This window comes from Rhincodon typus, chromosome 5 (genome assembly GCF_021869965.1).
Source record: "Rhincodon typus isolate 14 chromosome 5, sRhiTyp1.1, whole genome shotgun sequence".
Lineage (NCBI taxonomy): Eukaryota > Metazoa > Chordata > Chondrichthyes > Orectolobiformes > Rhincodontidae > Rhincodon > Rhincodon typus.
Genome location: NC_063336.1, coordinates 72,323,724 through 72,342,439, shown reverse-complemented (window position 1 = coordinate 72,342,439; position 18,716 = coordinate 72,323,724). Strand labels below are relative to the sequence as shown.

Genomic DNA, 18,716 nt, shown 5'->3' with positions numbered 1-18,716 from the left:
CCTGCTCCTCTGATGCTGCTTGGCCTGCTGTGTTCATCCAGCTCTGCACCTTGTTATCTCAGATTCTCCAGCATCTGCAGTTCCTACTATCTCTGACTATATCTATGGTTTATCTCCCTTCCTGTAACTGCCATCCATCACATCCCCAGCTCCTGTAAATTCCTCATTGCCTCTAACTGCCGCTCCAGCTGATCCATGCAGTCGGATAGGATTTGCAATAACATTGCAAACTCTCCCTAATTTTCCACATCCAACCAGGAAGAGCACATCACTCAACTAAGTGCCATCTTTGCACTTTAACAATCAACAGACCCAGAAAATAGTACAATCTTACTGCTCCAAAAGAATTGCTTCAAGCTAACTTAGTTCCTATGTTTTATATTTTTAAAGTTTAATCAAGAGACGGATCTTAATAAAACATATAATCAAAAAGGAACCCACTCCACTCACTATTGTAGAAATATAAAGTAAAAACAGTAAGGTTACACTTTAAAAAGCCACTTAGCTGCTCCCCTAACTGGGCCTGAGGAGGATCACTGGACTCAAAATGTTAACTCTGATTTCACTCCACAGATGCTGCCAGACCTGCTGAGCTTTTCTAGCAATTTCTATTTTTGTTTCTGATTTCCATCATCTGCAATTCTTTTAGTTTTTATTTTTAAGTGTGTTTTACCTAAATGTAATAAGTTTCAAGCCGGTACTAACATTTAAACTAAAAGAGAATATAAAGAAATGGTAAACTTATCATTAATATTAGTTAACTTGAATCCAGGTTTCTGGGGAGAACACATCATAGCAATTGTCAATTTCATTTCTTAATTGTATGAGTTTCATGTGTGCTAACAAATCTCAAGTATACAATGATGTATTTAGAGGATTGCTTCTAAATGCAAGTAGACCTCCATTGTTGTCATTTAAGTTGTCCATTTCTGTGATTTTAATGCCTGCATCAGTTGTTTCTCAAATGACATCATTGCTTGTAAGAATCCTAAAAATGTAATTCTAAGCTACTTTTCATATAAATATTTGATTTAAATTATATACATTCTTTACATAAATATCAATGGGCCAATGTAGAAATATTTATTTTTATACAATATCTAAGAAAAATACATGAAACAAAATCAAAAGTATTATGAAAATGTATAAAAATATGGTAATGTACATCACCAATACTTTTTCTTCCCACTATTCACTGATTCTAAGGGATGAATTTTACAGAGAGGCATATTTCTCCCTACTTCATCCACCCATTCGTATTCTTTGTTCACCCCATTCCCCACTTCCCTAGCCATTCCCCCAGTTTAAAAAGTCAGTCAACACCTCGCCAACTTTGAAATGGATGGCAGTGCAATGAGAATAAGCTTGGGGCAGCTTTAATAAAGTGAAAATAACATTTCCATCCCTCAGGCATAGGAAGTGCTGCCCTCAAGACTTGGATAAAATCTGAGTAGCAGGCAGCTAAGTAGTCCCAGCAATGCCAGAACTATCATCTTTTTCTGATTTCTGGGCATACCCAGAAGACACATTTATGTTTTCTGTCAGCCAGCCAATCTCTTATCCATGCTAATATGTTACCGCCTACAGCATGTGCTTCTACTTTGCACAATAATTTTGTACGTGCAACTTTGTCAAATGCCCTCTGGAAATCCAGATACAGTACAACAACAGGTTTCACCTTATTCACGGTTCGTGTTACTTCAAAGAAACCTATTTTCTGCCTCCTTCCCTTCTTGAATAGAGATGTCTGAGTGTCATGGTGGCTCAGTGGTTAGCACTGCTGCCCCACGGCACCCGGGACCTGGGTTTGATTCCCCAGCCTCAGGTGACTGCCTCTATGGAGTTTTGCATTTTCTCCCCCCGTTTGCATGGCTTTCTGCTGCGGGTGCTTCAGTTTCCTCCCACTGTCCAAAGAAATGCCAAGCTAACTTGCTCCGTAGTGTCCAGAGGTGCACAGGCTAGGTGGGTTAGCCATGTCTGCCACTGCAACTCTAGCAATTTATCTCCTAGCCTAATATCACTGTTCCTTTCAGCTGGCTCAACTTTCATGCCCCCATGGTTGCTTTTATTTTTGTTTAAAATACTCTTTTTGTTTAGAATACTCTTCTCTCTTTCAAATTGGAAGTTAAATTCAATAATATTGTGGCCACTGCTGCTTAGAGGTAATTTTATCCTGAGTTTATTAATTGTTAATTAAACCTGTCTCATTACACAATACCAAGATTAACGTAATCTGCCATCTGCTTGGTTCCAGAACATACTCTTCCAAGAAACTATCTCAAAGGTGGTCTATGAACTTCTCACTTAGGATACAATTGCCAATCTGAATTTACTAGTTTATATGTTGATTAAAATCACCAGTGATTATTGGTGTTTCTTTATCACAAGCACCCAATATTCCTTGTATGCTTTATCCTATGTTGTAGTTACTGTTTGGGAGCTTGTAGCACACTTCTACTAGTGATTCCTTTCCTTACTATTCCTCATCTCCACCCAAACCATTCTGCAACCTGATCTCTTAAACCAAGGTCAACTCTAACTATTGCACCAATGCTACCTTTGGTTAAGAATGCTACCACCTTTATCTATCTTCCTATTCCAGTTGAATATCATATACCCCTCAATATCTGTCATCCTGCAGCCATCTCTCCGTAATGGCTATCAGATCATATTTATTCACTTCAATGCGAGCAATTAAATTAGTGAATTCATATGATTGCTGGGGGCATTCACATGCAGAGCCTTTAGTTTTGTCTTTGTTATTATCCTTGTAAAATCACAAGGGTAAAAAGTATAACTGGTACTGAATATGTACATTAAAACTAAATAACACTATTTGCAAAATGCAAAGTCTATTGCAAATAGACACAGTGAGAGTTCCTGTTTTGTTAAGCTAGGCCCATTAAGCTTCTGTTTGTTTTGTAATGGTAGATGTTTTCTTGAGACCCAAATCTCAAGTAAATCGAAGGACTGCAAGTTTTATTAACAGGGATACCACTGCTGCTTCCTGTGAATATTGAAGAAAGAGAAAAACAAAAGCACTGTTGGGTAGACAATCAGAAAGAAAACAGAAGAAATTCTGTCATCTGAAGTCCAGAACTAGTCATAATCTGAAGACCCAAGTAAGAATTGATAAATACGTTCATTAATAAGAATTGAGCAGCATCATTTAATTATTTTTCTTGAGCTCAGGCGATGCAGTAATTAAGTAAATCAAATGAATAATGAACATCAGCTAGATTTTGCAATCAGTGGTGAAGTATTGAATTACAAGGGAAAGGGAAAATCTCATTATGAAAGAGACAGTAAACCAGCATTTTGCCGAGGAAAATGTAAACAATATAGTCTTGCATCAACCTTTGACAAATATCTGGAATTCATTGTTCAAGATAAAATTTACAAGCTTTTGAAAATGCATAATTTATCAAGAAAATTTGTTCAAGACAAGTTCATTAGATAAAGGAAAAGTAGCAGATGAAATCTTCATGGGCTTTCAAAAGGTTATTTATAAATTGCTTCTTGTTTAAGTAAAATCCAGGACATAATAAAGGAAATTTAGCAGCGAGAATGGGAAGTTGGTGAAAAAATATGGTTAGGATTAATAGGGATTGTTCAGAATAGAGGGGATTACGAATGGTATTCTTTAGGAGTCATTGCTAAGGGTCATTAAATTCTAATTAATCATTAATTAATATACATTAGCCATAGTATTGATTCCTTTTGTATGATTAAAAATAGAAAATTTAACAACAAATAGTCAGGATAATTGCAAAGAATTTCAGGAGGACAGACAATGGTGGATGAGCAAACATGACATGCAATTTTACACAGAAATGAGGGGTAATGCATTTTCAGAAAAATCTGTGGAAGTATGCTGAAGTCTGTGGCAGGAGGAGGAAAAACATTAAACGCAAAGACCTTGGTTCTTGAAGTGCAAAAGCAGTTACAGACATATCATTTTGTAGGATTCATTACTAGGGCATAGCATACATTAGCAAAGAAAAATGTACTATTTTTTAAAAGCAATAAAGGTAAATTCACCACAGTCCTAGTGGACCATAGTCTGCTCTCATTAGAGAGCGGCAACTGATGGTCATTTAACCTGAGGGCCACCTCACCCCAGGTGAGGTGAAAGATTGGGAAGGAGAGTCCTTCATGGTAATTACAACCTATTGGATGTCTGTTGGATTTCACTCTGATTGCAAACCAGCCATCCAGCCAACTAAGTAAACAGACCCCCTTTAGGCCATAGTTAGGTCATAGGATGGTAAGAAGCTTTTGCCACCCCAGTTTAGGAAAGTCTTAGGCTATAAATGACACAGTTTCACCCATAATGATAACAGTAACAGCCTGGAATTTAATGTCAGCAGCAAAGCAAGTATGCTTATGGCTAGCCACAAAGTAAGTCTTTGAGAAATCTAGCAATCTCTCTGGTGAGAATTCCACCAACACGAATGTGTAGTGGCACAACAGTTAGTTGCATTTTTCTTAACTGGCCATTTCCAGCATGGAAGAGCAATGATATTATCAGGCTGTGTAAACAACCAATCTCGCAATTAAGGAATTTTCTCAAATACCCTCAAACACCAAAGCAGTAAAATAAAAACTTTTTTTTATATAGAAACTATCTAGATTTTCTTGTCTACTCTCAGAATTTCTGGAGGTAAACCATTCTGAGGCTGACATTTCTGTCTCCTGAAAGAAATGTTTTGCAAAGTGAACTGAACCATTCATGAATATACAACTTTCCTATATGACAACTATGAAAAATGCAAAATTATAAACAGAAATTAAAAAGTGGTTAATTACCATATATCTCTGGTAGATTTGTCTCCACACTTTTGAAGCAGCAGATGAACTATCAGATTCCCATAAATATTAAAGAAGTTTAAGAACCCAGCTGTGGTATGGAATAGTGGTGTAAAATTGCTCAGAATCAAAAGTGCAAGCTGCATTATAGTGCAAACTCTACAGTAACATTGAAATATAGGAATATAATTTGAATGGGAATGGGCAATCTATTGATAATGGCAGCACCCAATGGAATAGACGTCCGTATTGTATGTAGTGGCAACCTTGTCGATTATTTAAAACCGTAAATCTTCTGATCCAGAGGAAGCAATACAACCAGCTGAGTCAAACTGATGCATGGAACATCATGTTATTAAGTTCATGGTAACCAAGTATAATGATGAGGACTGAACGATTTGTACAAAACAGCTTTGATAGGCAAAGTCACTAGTCTTCAATACACACTGCTCTTGCATTTAAAAATGAAATGTCTGATGTAAAGCAGTCATGCTGTTATTAGCACAGATTTATTCCACAGTAGCAAATGGTATGTATCATTTTAATTGGATAGTCCATAATCTGAACAATATATTTACGTGAAAATGATTCAAACAATTTGTTGATACATGTAATCAAATGGAATGCCCATAAGAAATGGATCTTCCCTTCGTGTGGTAATGATGAAATGCAGATAATGGAAGTTAGTTATCCCAATCTAGTTCATCCATCCAGAATAAAGAAAATAATCATTACTTGAGCTTGCATTATGACGTTGGCTACAAATAATAGCTTAATTTTAAAATCATTTTCAAATTCCTCCATGTCCTCATGTTTACAAATATCTATAATATTTCTTTATTCTTTAAATAAACTGTTCCCCATTTGGCCTAATACTTTCTTATGTGGCTGTAGTTGAATTGGAATTGTAGCCTAATTATGTATGTCTGATGACATGTGCTGCATGCAGTTGCTGCCTTATGGAGTGTGCTTGGAGATGTTGGTATTGGGTGTCCAAGATGGAAGTCTGCAAGAGCAAACGGTGAGCCGGTATTGATAGGCATCTGTTCTTTCAGGTCAAGAATTCTGAACATACAGCTTTTAATCAGTGGGTGGGAGAAAAGGAGATTGTGTGAGATTAAGTAATTATGAGGGTGATGGGTAATATTCCATGCGAATAGGCCTCTCACCACTCACAAGTGCGAATCTCATTTCAATATCCAGGACCTTGTTGGAAAATATGACATTTTGGTTTTTTTGTTGAGAATGGCCTTGCTTGACATTTCACCCACATCATTCAGGGGCTGGGAAAATTCCACACAAGCACAACACATGCTTAAAGAACAACACCTCATTTCAGGCAATTTACAGACTCCAAGCCTCAGTATTGAATTCCACAAATTCAGATCATGATATCTATCCTCCAACTTTCCTACAATCTCTGTCCCTGCATCCTCTCCCTCCCCATGATGGCCCTGTATTGTTTGGGTATTGTTTACTTTTCTCTCAGCAGAGAGGACCCATTTTCTCCCCTTTCATGCCTTAATTTTCACCCATTTTTCATTTCTATTCCTCTTTCACCTCAATTAAAAAATCACTATATTTTGCACAGGAACTCAATGCTATCTGTTCCCCTTGGTCTTCTCTGCCTCTGTCAAAATATACAAACCACCATTTTCTAATCCCTTTCAGTTCTGAAGAGTCATAGTGGACTCAAAATGCTAACTCTATTTCTTTCTCCATAGATGCTATCACCCTGCTGAGTTTCTCCAGAATTTTCTGTTTGTTTCGGGTTTCTGGCATTCACAATATTGTGCTTTAATATAAACCTGGACTTGATGTTCTATCAATTTTATAGAGTTCACTGGCTATGCTTCTACAGTCCCTGACCTGAAATGTTCATATTTTTAAATGACCGATAGTATTGTGTAAACAATATGATCTTAAATTGGAATTACATGTAGGTGATGCATTCTATCCACAGCATCACTGCGTTATCTTGTCCTGCCTTGCCTTAGTGACAATTTAGTTTGTTTTAAACAAAATGTTCATGAATCTTTTTCTGGTACTAGCCCACATATTGCGAAATGAAATTACTTCAACGTCACAATTTGCCATGTGCATCTGGTTTGATAATCCAGTGCCATAACCACTAGGCCTCTCTAATCCACCATAACTTTTCTTTTAACTCTCTTTGATTAGTTTTGTGACTCTCTGTGGTTTGCATGTTTTCCCATTTCGTTGTGTCAAAATATGAACAAGATACAAAACCTTCACTGGCTTTATACTATAATTATACTTTTTTTTACTGCTGTGATTTGTTGCATCAATTGTAAACTTTAGAATACTCAAAATTGTTTTCCAGTTCAACTGCTAACCATTTCATCATATTAATGTTAAGCTTTTTGGCATCCCTTTTTATCTTTGAAGATGCAGTACAAAGCACTCACATGAACACAATTTGCTTATATTTTTCAGATTTCTAGTTGTCATCTAATTCCCTGTAGATTTGTGGTATCTTGCCCCAACTTGACTTGCTTCTTAAATACACTTCAAGCATATATTGATCATATGAAGCACTACAATGTACAAATTGATAACACAAATTTACTGTTAACATACTTGTAGTCTCTCATGCTTTGTGGTGTGGGAAGGTTTGCCCACTGAAAAAGCAGTTTAGGATACATAATTTTGAAATAAAGAAAATCTGGAGCTCTGTAATTTGACAAAATTTGACCTTTACAAATCAACATTCCAACTTTCAGTACTAACTTCCTACTGCATTAAGTGAGGTATGTAGGATTACAAGACATGCTATTTTCTAATAGAACAGTAAAAGATAAAGAAATGATTCCCAAGAAGTGCTTGGAAGGTTCATTTCTCCCAACAGTGCTTGTAGTACATTGTCTGATCCACTACAACACATTGTAAAAATTCCCAAACAACCTCACTAATGAATGACAGCCTCTGCCCAGGTAGTTAGATTTGATTGACCCATGACCACAGTGTGCCAAAGTCTTTCTTATCACCACACATTGGCTAGCTCACTATTATGAATGTGTACTGTTAGCTAATGCAGTCCACTGCTGTCAAAATTTTGTTTTCAAACTTGCAGTGATTATGAATGCAAATATTACAGACCCTGTTCTTCATATAGATATAGAAAAAATATATCAAAATTTTTCCAATGCTGCACAATTTGGTTCTTTCATAACGTTTTGACAAATTTGTCCTATCTTTAAACTTTCCTGTTGTCCTTTTTAACTTACTGTTTTCAAAAGGTTAAAAAAAACACAGACAAATCATCCTACAGTCAAATGTTCTAAAATTTCAATACTTTTTATTCTGCACTGAAAGAAACACATGGAGAGTTTACTTTGTGACTTTAGCTTGATATCGCTATTAAGAATTCTGGATATTTCCACGCATGTTTTGTGAAATTTACTTCAGGATATTGTTTGGGTGTTTTGACTTTTAGTGCAAAATGTGTTAGCACAAGGACAGTTTTACAAGACAAATTCAATACTTTACATAAATATACAACTGATTTTGTATACAATTGCATTTTAGGAGTTTTCTCAATTGCGTCCAGTTCATTTGAAAGATATTTCTACTGAGATTATATGTTGATATCTTTTATCCAAGTAAGCTCCTTTTTTCACTCTTTTGTGGTAATGGCCATTTTACGTATTATTGAAGGATGGAGAGACAGTGAATCAAAATAAGTGACATGAAGAATACTCTAAAAACAGAGTTCAAAAAGCATTACCCCCTCTGTACCTGAAAGAAAGTTATAGGTTGTGTTAGGTGAGACGCCTTAATCAAATCTGGCACTGATGAAGGGTCCTACTCAAACCTTATCCTTTCATTTCTGCTGTAAATTTTTGTTCTTCATTTCAGTTTGCTTTACTTTGTTACAAGAGTAACTAAAGATTCAAAAAGTGTAGATATTATGCTTTGGTTCTGTCTTATAAACAATGCAAGCATTTTCCACAGATAGTGTATTTAAATTCCTTTCATGCCTTAGTAAAATACACATAAATCTATAGAACACCAGTGAGTGTTAAAAATCAATGCTATCCAAAGTGGATGGCAAAAAATGAATATAATGCAACTTGTTCTTCTTAAATTCTGTACAGTTAAAGAATGTATACATTTAAGCAAAATGATTGCAAATATTTGCATTAATATAGTCAAAATTACACTTATCGACAAACCGATGAGTTTTGTTTTGGCAATGGACAAAATGTTGATTCTAGAGTATATAATTCCCTCACTTAAATTATATGCAGTGAATTTTCCCTTCCTTACAACTTTGCCAAGATGTAATTGTAATTATAGACAGAAAATCCCAACTTGATAAAAATTCACAACAAACATGGGGGTGGCACGGTGGCTCAGTGGTTAGCACTGCTGCCTCACAGCACCAGGGCCCTGAGTTCAATTCCCCCTTGGGCAACTATCTGTGTGGGTTTCCTCTGGGTGCTCTGGTTTTCTCCCACAGTCCAGAGATGTACAGGCCAGGTGGATTGGCCATGCTAAATTGCCCGTGTAGGGACGTGTAGATTAGGTGGGTTATAGGGGAATGGGTCTGGGTGGGATGCTCTGAGGGTCGGTATGGACTTGTTGGGTGAAGAGCCTGTTTCCACACTGTAGGGATTCTATGGAACATACATACAAATTAGTAACTGAAGTATTGCATTTCTGCTTCTTCAGCCTACTTTGCTCTTCAATAAGATCATTGCTGATCTGATTACTGCATTTCCTGCCAGTTGGTCCTTGGCTTATCTAGAATCTATCTACCTCTCTCTTGAATATTTTTAAGGATTCTGCTGCCACAGTCTTTTCAGGAGAGTGCTCCATAGAGTCAAAGTGTTCTGAGAGTAAATAATTTCTCCTTATCCTTCTTGAAGGATACAAATGGTGCCCCATTTAGATTCTAGATTCTCCCATAAGCGAAAACATCCACTCCACATCCACCCAATCAAGATCTTATATGTTTCATTCAAGTGGCCTCTTGCCCTTCTAAACTCCAGCAGACACAGCCTAACCTCTCCAACCTTTCCTCATAGAACAACCCTCCCATTCTAGGTAGTAGTTGTCATTGAACTGTTTAGTGCAATTCAAATTCACAGTGCATGGTTTAGTTCCAGCACACAAAACATATCTTAAGCATAGTAGTTGTGTGCATTAGAAATAAAAGATCATTCCACATTTTATGCTTGGCTCATGAAGTCTGTAACTAATTTATATAACCAGTCAAAAGAAATAAAGTACTAATAAGGTATGAGGAAGCAGCAAACAACCCAAGCAAGTCCATCATTCATTCATGAACTAGGAAGCATCTGAAACCAACTAATTTTTGAGATATTTACAATGTTACTGTTAGCTGTCATCTCACTTCTTAGATATCCCATGGTATTACTCCTTTTTTTTATTCCATATGCTTTACAGTGGAATATTAAAATAAGTTGCAATTAAATGTGTGATACTTTTGACCGTTAAAATGAGGTGCTGCGATACTCAAAAGAATTTTTTGCTGCATCAGGCTGTGTTTTAATTTAAATTCTCATGTCTTTATTTGCAGATCTGTAACCAGCATGACATCAACTCCACTGATTTTCCTTGCAGCCTTACTACTATTTGCCAGTCGCACCCCTCCAGCTGTTTGTCGTGCTGTAGATCTGAATGTCTTTGACAACATTTATGATCCCAATATCAACACAGCCAACATTGAAGAAAATGACCAATCCCTTTCCTACATTCTGAAGGAAAAGTTACTCCAATCTTTGGGGAAAAATCCCAAGTACATGATGATGTTCTCTCACCTACCTCCAGGTTATCTGCAGATGTTGGAAGATATCTTTGTTAAAAAAGCCAGCCGTTTCCTACGTGAACATTCCTTAAATACAAAAAGCCTCATGCCCACCCAGCAAGCTGACCAAGATATAGTAGCAGCTTTCACAGGACGCTCCAAGAGACCCGCTGATCCACCCAATTCCTTGGATCTCACATTTCATATCTTGAGGGAAATGATTGAGATTGCCAAGAATGAAAATCAATGGATGCAGGCAGATAACAATCGTAAAATTATGGAGACAATTGGGAAGTGATGTATGAATTTAGAATGTGTAATTGGCTCATTCTGTCATCAAATTAAGAGTTTACTCTTTGATATTCATCACATGGAACCCCCACCGCCAAAGTCACTAAAAAATGCACTAACCAAATCTGTCTTATGGAACGCCTTTAAGTCTGAAAGAAATGTTTGATTTAAATTTACCAAAAAAATAAATATTCACGAACTAACTGTTCATCATTAAATTTTTTTCTCATCTATATTTTGTAATAAAAATTCTTTAAAAGGATTATTTTGAATCAAAATATTGTTCAGACTGAAAAAACTATAATGGTTGTAAAGGGACTGAGATCATTGAGCTGGATTTTGTTAAATGATTGGATTTGAATTTATTATTTTAAACACAAATATTTTGAGTTGCTGACAGTTTGATTAAAATTCTATTCCAATTCTAAAGTTCAGATATTAATCAAAGTTGTCTTGTGGATAAAATCTTCCCAAGTTTCACTTTGTACACACAAATATGGAAAACAGATTCTTTTGTTAGATTTGAGGGGGTTAAATTGATATTAATTCATTCAAACGGCCTTTTTTCTAAAATTTATTCTAGTTTTAACATGAACAATATTGAAAATGCTTTACTGCTGCAAAGAAGAATCCTCTAATAAATGATTCTTAATCTTCATTCAATAAATACAGCATGTATTTTATGATGACTACCAGTAGATTTGTTTTGATGCAGGTGCTTTTGAAATAAATTATGACGCAAAGATTTTATTTAACCTATTTTTCTAATCAATCTGTTCAGCAATGTTTTTATACACTTCTGGAAGAGGTGGGCCTCCTGTTCCAGGGGCAGGGACATTACCACTGTACTACAAGAGGGCCCTATGATATGGATTGCTTCACAAATTTGCTTTCCATCCCAATTTTAGTGTGTGTGCTGCCAATTTATATATTTTAACATTATAGAATCTATAAAGCACAGAGACAGGCCATTAAGCCTGCCAAGTCCAGATCGCCTCTTTGAACAGTATCCCATTCAGACCCAGACCCAACCCCATCCCACCCCTCTAACTCCACATTTCCCAAGGCTAATCCAACTAGCCTGCCATCACTGGACACTATAGGCAATTTAGCGTGGCCAATCCCTCTAACCTGCACACCTTTAGACAGTGGGAGGAAACTGAAGCACCTGCAGTAAACCCACACAGACAGTCTCCGAAGGATGGAATCGAATCCAGGTCCCTGGTGCTGTGAGGCAGCAGTACTAACCACTGAGCCATCATGTCACTATATGATGTGGCTTTAAGTGGAACTATTATAAATTACACAATATTTAATTTATGAAGTAGCAGACCCTGTAAAATGGTGGATCCAAAACTAAACTGTTTTCTTCACATTGATCAAATACAATGTCTTCTTCAGTGCATAGCATTCAGTTTGCACTTCACTTCAGAATTACATGAGGTTAAATTATTACATAACCTACTTTCTTTAACCATTTTCCAAAGATTTTATGTAAAACTTCAGAAGAAATGATGTGATGTTATGTACATATTGCAAAATACCTGCGGAAGGGTCACTGGACCCAAAATGTTAACTCTGAATTTTTCTTCACAGATGCTGCCAGACCTGCTGAGCTTTTCCAGCAACTTTTTTCTGTTTTTAATCCTGATTTACAGCATCTGCAGTTCTTTCGGTTTTTGTGTAGAATAACACCTTGTGCATCATTCATAAAGTATTCATTAGAATGCCAATTCTCATATTCTAGAAATTGCATTTAAAATAGATCGTAAATTTTAGTGAATTTTGTTTCAAAATTGCAATTACTAATTAACTAATGAAGATATGAATAAAACTAAGTAAAATCAGTATTGAGAATGCAAGATTTTTAATCACTGGCCCATCATTAAATGACATATATGCTTCTTGATTCTATGCCTTCCAGTCCAAGATCAATCCACTAAAGTGTGTATAAAATTTGAAAATGAAATATCATTAATCAACATTGAATTGAAGAATAACTATATTTGCAGGTCAAAAACAAGTTAAAGCAACAAAAACAGAACTACATGAGCGGGGCGGCAGCTAGCACTGCTGCCTCACAGCACCAGGGACCTGGGTTCAATTACATCAATTCCATCCTCGGGTGACTGACTGTGTGGAGTTTGCACATTCTCCCCGTGTCAGCGTGGGTTTCCTCCCACAGTCCAAAGATGTGCAGGCTAGGTGGATTAGCCATGCTAAATTGTCTGTAGTGTTTCAGGGAGGTGTCGATTAGGTGGGTTATAGGGGGATGGGTCTGGGAGGGATGCTCTGAGGGTCTGAGGGTCAGTGTGGACTTGTTGGGCCAAAGGGACTGTTTCCACACTGTAGGGATCCTATGATAATCAATTTAATGGCTGTAATCAATGTTCCAGACTGTTTTGAAGCTGCTGTTTACTTCTAGGTACAGATTTAGAATGCAAGGTTCCAGAAATTACAGACATAATGACTGGCAAAGTATTTACAAGAAATTCTGTAAATACAAAATAATTTAATTGAAGAACTGACAGCATTTACTGTCTTCCATGCTCATCCCATAATGGCAATGTCAGTGAAGCAGTAATGATTGAAAAGTATCCTTCTTTCCACTGAATCATATTCTGTTTTACTTTTCTTTGTGAATTTCATATCTTGCTACTTTTCTATAATGCCATGTCAAGCATTGTCTATAGCTTGGAAACAAAAATAGAGATTGCTGGAAAAGCCTAGCAGGTCTGGCAGCATCTGTGGGAGAGAAACAGAGTCAACATTTTGCGTCCAGTGATTCTTCATCAGAACTTCTGATGACGGTTCATCGGATCTGAAATCTCCACAGATGCTGCTGGAATTGGGTGTGGCATAGTGGCTTTAGGAAGGTGGCTCAGTGGTTAGCACTGCTACCTCACAGTGCCAGGCACCCAAGTTCAATTCCAGCCTCTGTGTGGAGTTTGCACTTTCTCCCCATGTCTGCATGGGTTTCCGTCAGGTGGTCCAGTTACCTCCCACAGTCCAAAGATGTGCAAGGCAAGTTAGGTGAATTGGCTATGCTAAAGTACCAACGGTGTTTAGGTGTGTTAGCCATGGGAAATGCAGGGTTACAGGGATAGGGTTGGGGAATGGGCCTGGGTGGAATGATCTTCTGAGGGTTGGTATGGACTTGTTGGCCGAATGTCCCATTTCTACACAGTGGGGATTTTATAACAACATTCTACTGAACTTTTCCAGCAATTTCTGTTTTTTCATTCAACCATAATATAACTGTTTGAAGATTCGAAACAAGCTGAATTGTGCACAAATATCACAATAATCCCAGACACATACTTGCGAGCAGTGCAACCAAATCTTTTTTTAAAGGCCCAAGATTGCAGTAGTGTCACGTTAATATTCTTCTAGGGTTTAAAGCTATATTTAAACTTCATTACCAGTAAAAACATACAGAAGTATTTGGTCTAATTGCTGATTATAACTATGAAGAAATTAACACAGTTTTGCAGCTTCTCAAACAAAATGGCGAATAAATAACCTCATTGCAAACTGACAAATATCAATGTTCATTCAGTACCTAAGCAATACATTATTTATGAATAAATCATTTCCTAGCATACATCTGTAAGTCGCTTTGTGAGTTCTGTCCTCTTTTTCTTCATTTAATTTCAGTGTTGATCTGTGGGAAAGAATAGAATATTACATCTTGATTATCTGTACTTGTTATCAGAGGTCCAGTGGATCTCAAAATATTTGCCTTGAGATAATTTAGGGACTGATAAGGAGACAGTTAGAGTGCATGCTGTAAAGTCATAAACTGTGAAAACAATAAAGCTAATTGTAATGTAGATAAGATTTTATCATTAGAGAATAAGAGAGAATCGATATTTTCAAATAACCTGTTCAAAGATATGATTACACACCTCTGGTGTAGGTGGGACTGGAACCTGGGTGTCCTGACTGAAAGATAGGGAGACTACCACTGAACCACAAGAACCCCTCATAAAGACTGAATAGATATTTTTCTTAATCAATCCTGCTCAGAGATGTTACTATACACCTCTGGAGCTGGTGGAAATGAACCTGGGTCCCTTGGCTCAGAGGTAAGGACTGCATCACAAGACCCCAATAAAGAGTAACAGCTAAAATAAGAACAGTAACACTTTTTTGAAAAGTTAATTATTTATTGAATGACTCAAGAAAGATGTCATTTTGAACCTTAACTTACGAGATACACTTTCCTACCTTACTGTTTGCATAAGGCAGCTGTAGCACTATCTTAAAATAGGTCAGGATTTGGAACAGATAAAACTTTAAGGTGAAGAAGCTACTGTTTTGAAAATGAGTTGCAAAGAGATCTGTTGCTTTTGAACACTGATGATCATCAGCTCTGAACAGATAGCCAATGTATGAGACATACAGAAGTAGATAGCTAGAGTTAGATTGTGAAAATGGAGATTCATGTTATACTTTCAAACTTCAGGTTTTGAAGAGTAAGAACATGAGTGAAGAATGAAAACCTGCAATAATATACTCTCTTAGATTCTCGAAACTTCAAAAGCACTCTATGGGCAACAAATTACTATGAAGTACGGATACGCCTATGTGGCCATATTGTGAATAACAATGAGACAAATTACAGTTTTTCTGTGACCAGGTTCACACTGAAGCAGACCATTTTTTCTTTAGAGGATGGGAATGGAATCCACCTAACAGAAGTATGTCAGCATTTTCAGGCATGACCACCAAGGAAAAACCCACTATTGGAATAACCCAGAATTCCAAGTGAAAGAACAATGACAAAATTTTAGATTTTAGACAGAAAAGTACAAAAGATTAACAAAAATTGTACAAACCACTTCTATATCAAAGGTTTTGTGATTCTGCCCCAGGAGAGAGGAGCCAAATTTAATGCTCAAGTGTTGGACACCAGCTCATATGTATTTGTCTGGTTTAAAGAGTTGATAAAGGAATTAATGACACTTTCTAAATCCTATCTATGAGAAATGGAAATGTCAGTCTGATTCACTTCAGGGTGGAAATTAGTAATGTAAAGTGATACTGTGCCACAGACTTATCTAATAGCTTCTCTTGTATTGTTTGATATTTAACCCATTGAAAGCGTGGGCGATTCCTCAATTTAGGTAGGCACACAAAAGTTTAAATGTTAGAAAAAAAGTTAGTTGTATTTTATCATTGGATAATATCAATTTCAGTTATAATTAAATATTTAGCAATAGTTACAAATCTGTACTCAGCTTGAAACCTGGGATGTTGAGATGAAGAGAAATTTCTTCAACCAGAAGATAGTGAATTTGTGGAACTCATTGCCACAAAAGGCTATGAAGGCTAAGTCATTGAACGTATTTAAGAGAAAGATAGGTAAGTTCTTGATTAGTAAGGAACTCAAGGGTTACAGAAAGAAGGCAGGAGAATGGGGTAGAGAAACATATCAGCCATGATTGAATGGTGAAGCAGACTCAATGGGTCGAATGGCCAAATTCTGCTCCTATATACTGTGATCTTATGTCATAAAATAAAATATCTTAGAATCAATTAATGTCATAAATTCTTGTAAAAGATTACTCGGACTGGCTTTAATTCAGCCCACTTGCACAGGAAAAATGACATGTCCATTTAAGAATGTGAAGAGTCCATCTTCAGTTGCCTGACAGTGGCAAATCTCCCCTTGATTAAGTTGGAAGGCAGAAGGGACTCACACAGACTTTCTGGCTGCCAGGGTCAGTGTGAGCTTATTAATGAGTCAACTCACACCCATCATCCCTGGCTAATGGCTCAGGGTTCAAATACAGCTTTTCTCTGCCCTCTGGAAGTACCTGCAGGCTTCCAGGGATATTGCCTGTAGTCAGGCACTTGTGCCAGACCCAGAGACATAATATTTGGAAGTGGAGGACAACAAAAAGCCCCCTCATAACTTGCTTCTGACTTCCCTATCATCCCTCAACTCTGCTCCAACAAACTTCATTCTGTTTTCAGTCACCCTTGACCTCAGGTTTCACGATGCTTCTAGGTCTCGGATGGATGAATTGCTGTCAGTTGCCACTGGCACTAGCAGCAGTGAGGATTTTTCAGCCATATTGACTGCCAGGTTTTTGTGGGTAGGACTCCTACTGCTGGGCATTTCAAAAGAAAACTTGACTGTGGGTTTCTGCTGGCTTTTTGACCCATGGACAAGATACCCATCTGTCCAACGTAATCCAGCCTGTGTTCTAGAGTAACCAGCTTCTTAAACACAGTCCATCTCAGCTAAACCTCATCACAATAAATTTACCAAACTTGGCAAAGGCGGAATTTATCTCTCTAAACACTCTGCACTAAATCCAGTAATTAATGTTTAAACAAACATTGCACATTGAATTTGCAAGTTATTTAATACCTTAATACTTGAAGCAAACATGGCATAGCTAATCTCTTCGTACGTAATACATCGGCTAATTTTCAAAATACTTGGGCTCAGTCCTTTTCTTCTGCACAACATTTCCCTCTCAAATATTCACACCCTGCTTTGCAGAGCAATGATGAAGTTACTGATTGGTTGGCATAAAAAAGATACCACATCAAACGTTTTGCTTTATATGTGCCACAATGGGTGAATACCGGGATGTTGCATTGCTAGCTATATGCTTCCACTTCTGCAGGAATTAAGGAAAGTTTCCAAAAAATTGTGCTATTTGTTTGAGAATCTGTGAATAATTAATGGTAGTTAGCTTCTACTACAATCAAATGTATTGTTCAAAATAAACAAGAAATATGTGCAGAAGCAAATTACTGCGGATGCTGCAATCTATACTGAAAACAACCATTGCTGGAGATCACAGCAGGTCAGACCAGCACCCGTGGAGAGAGCGCAAGCTAATGTTTTGAGTCTAGATGACTCTGCATCTGAGCTAAAGTGAAGCTTAGTAGGGGTGTGTGGTTGTGGGGGTAGTGGGTCTAGAGTGCTGGTGGAGAAAAGATGTTGATAGTTCAGATTAAGTGCTTGGAATGTGAGAACAGCAGAACAATGGTGTGTCTCCTGTCAGACTTGAAAGGATAGACAGTCCCATTGGGATGGGGGAGTTGCGGGGGGAGGGGAAAGAGGAAATGATAAACAGAATTTAACTGGAGACCAACAGCTTGTCTTCAGACGAGAGATGGTAGGAACTGCCAATGCTGGAGAATCTGAGATAACAAGGTGTAGAGCTGGATGAACACAACAGGTCAAGCAGCATCAGAGGAGCGGGAAAACTGACATTTCGGGTCTAGACCCTTCTTCAGAAATGGGGGAGGGGAAGGGGATTCTGAAATAAAAAGGGGGAGGCGGATAGAAGATGGATAAAGGAGAAGATATGTGGAGAGGAGACAGAGGTCAAAGAGGCGGGGATGGAGCCAGTAAAGGTGAGTGTAGATGGGGAGTTAGGGAGGGGATAGGTCAGTCCAGGGAGCACGGACAGGTCAAGGAGGCGGGATGAGGCTAGTAGGTAGGAGATGGGGGTGGGGCTTGAGGTGGGAGGGGTGGATAGGTGGGAGGAAGTACAGGTTAGGGAGGCGGGGACAAGCTGGGCTGGTTTTGGGAAGCGGTCAGGGGAGGGGAGATTTTGAGGCTTGTGAAGTCCACATTGATACCATTGGACTTTAAATTAGGGGGAGTTGAAATGGTTCGCGACTGGGAGGTGCAGTCATTTGTCGCGAACTCCCCTCCCACTCCTTGGATGACATGTCCATCCTGGGCCTCCTGCAGTGCCACAACGATGCCACCCGAAGGTTGCAGAAACAGCATCTCATATTTAGCTTGGGAACCCTGCAGCCCAATGGTATCAATGTGGACTTCACAAGC

At 37.8% G+C, this 18,716-nt stretch overlaps 1 protein-coding gene across 1 annotated transcript in view; it reads left to right on the top strand.

Moving 5' to 3' along the window:
* Positions 1–11,996, top strand: part of uts1 (urotensin 1) — a 26,923-nt gene extending 14,927 nt beyond the window's left edge. Inside the window, exon 3 of the mRNA XM_020528900.2 lies at positions 10,376–11,996. Within this exon, the coding sequence (XP_020384489.2) occupies positions 10,376–10,901 (526 nt within the window). The 3' untranslated portion in view covers positions 10,902–11,996. The remainder of the gene's footprint in view (positions 1–10,375) is intronic.
* Positions 11,997–18,716: the final 6,720 nt, after the last annotated feature.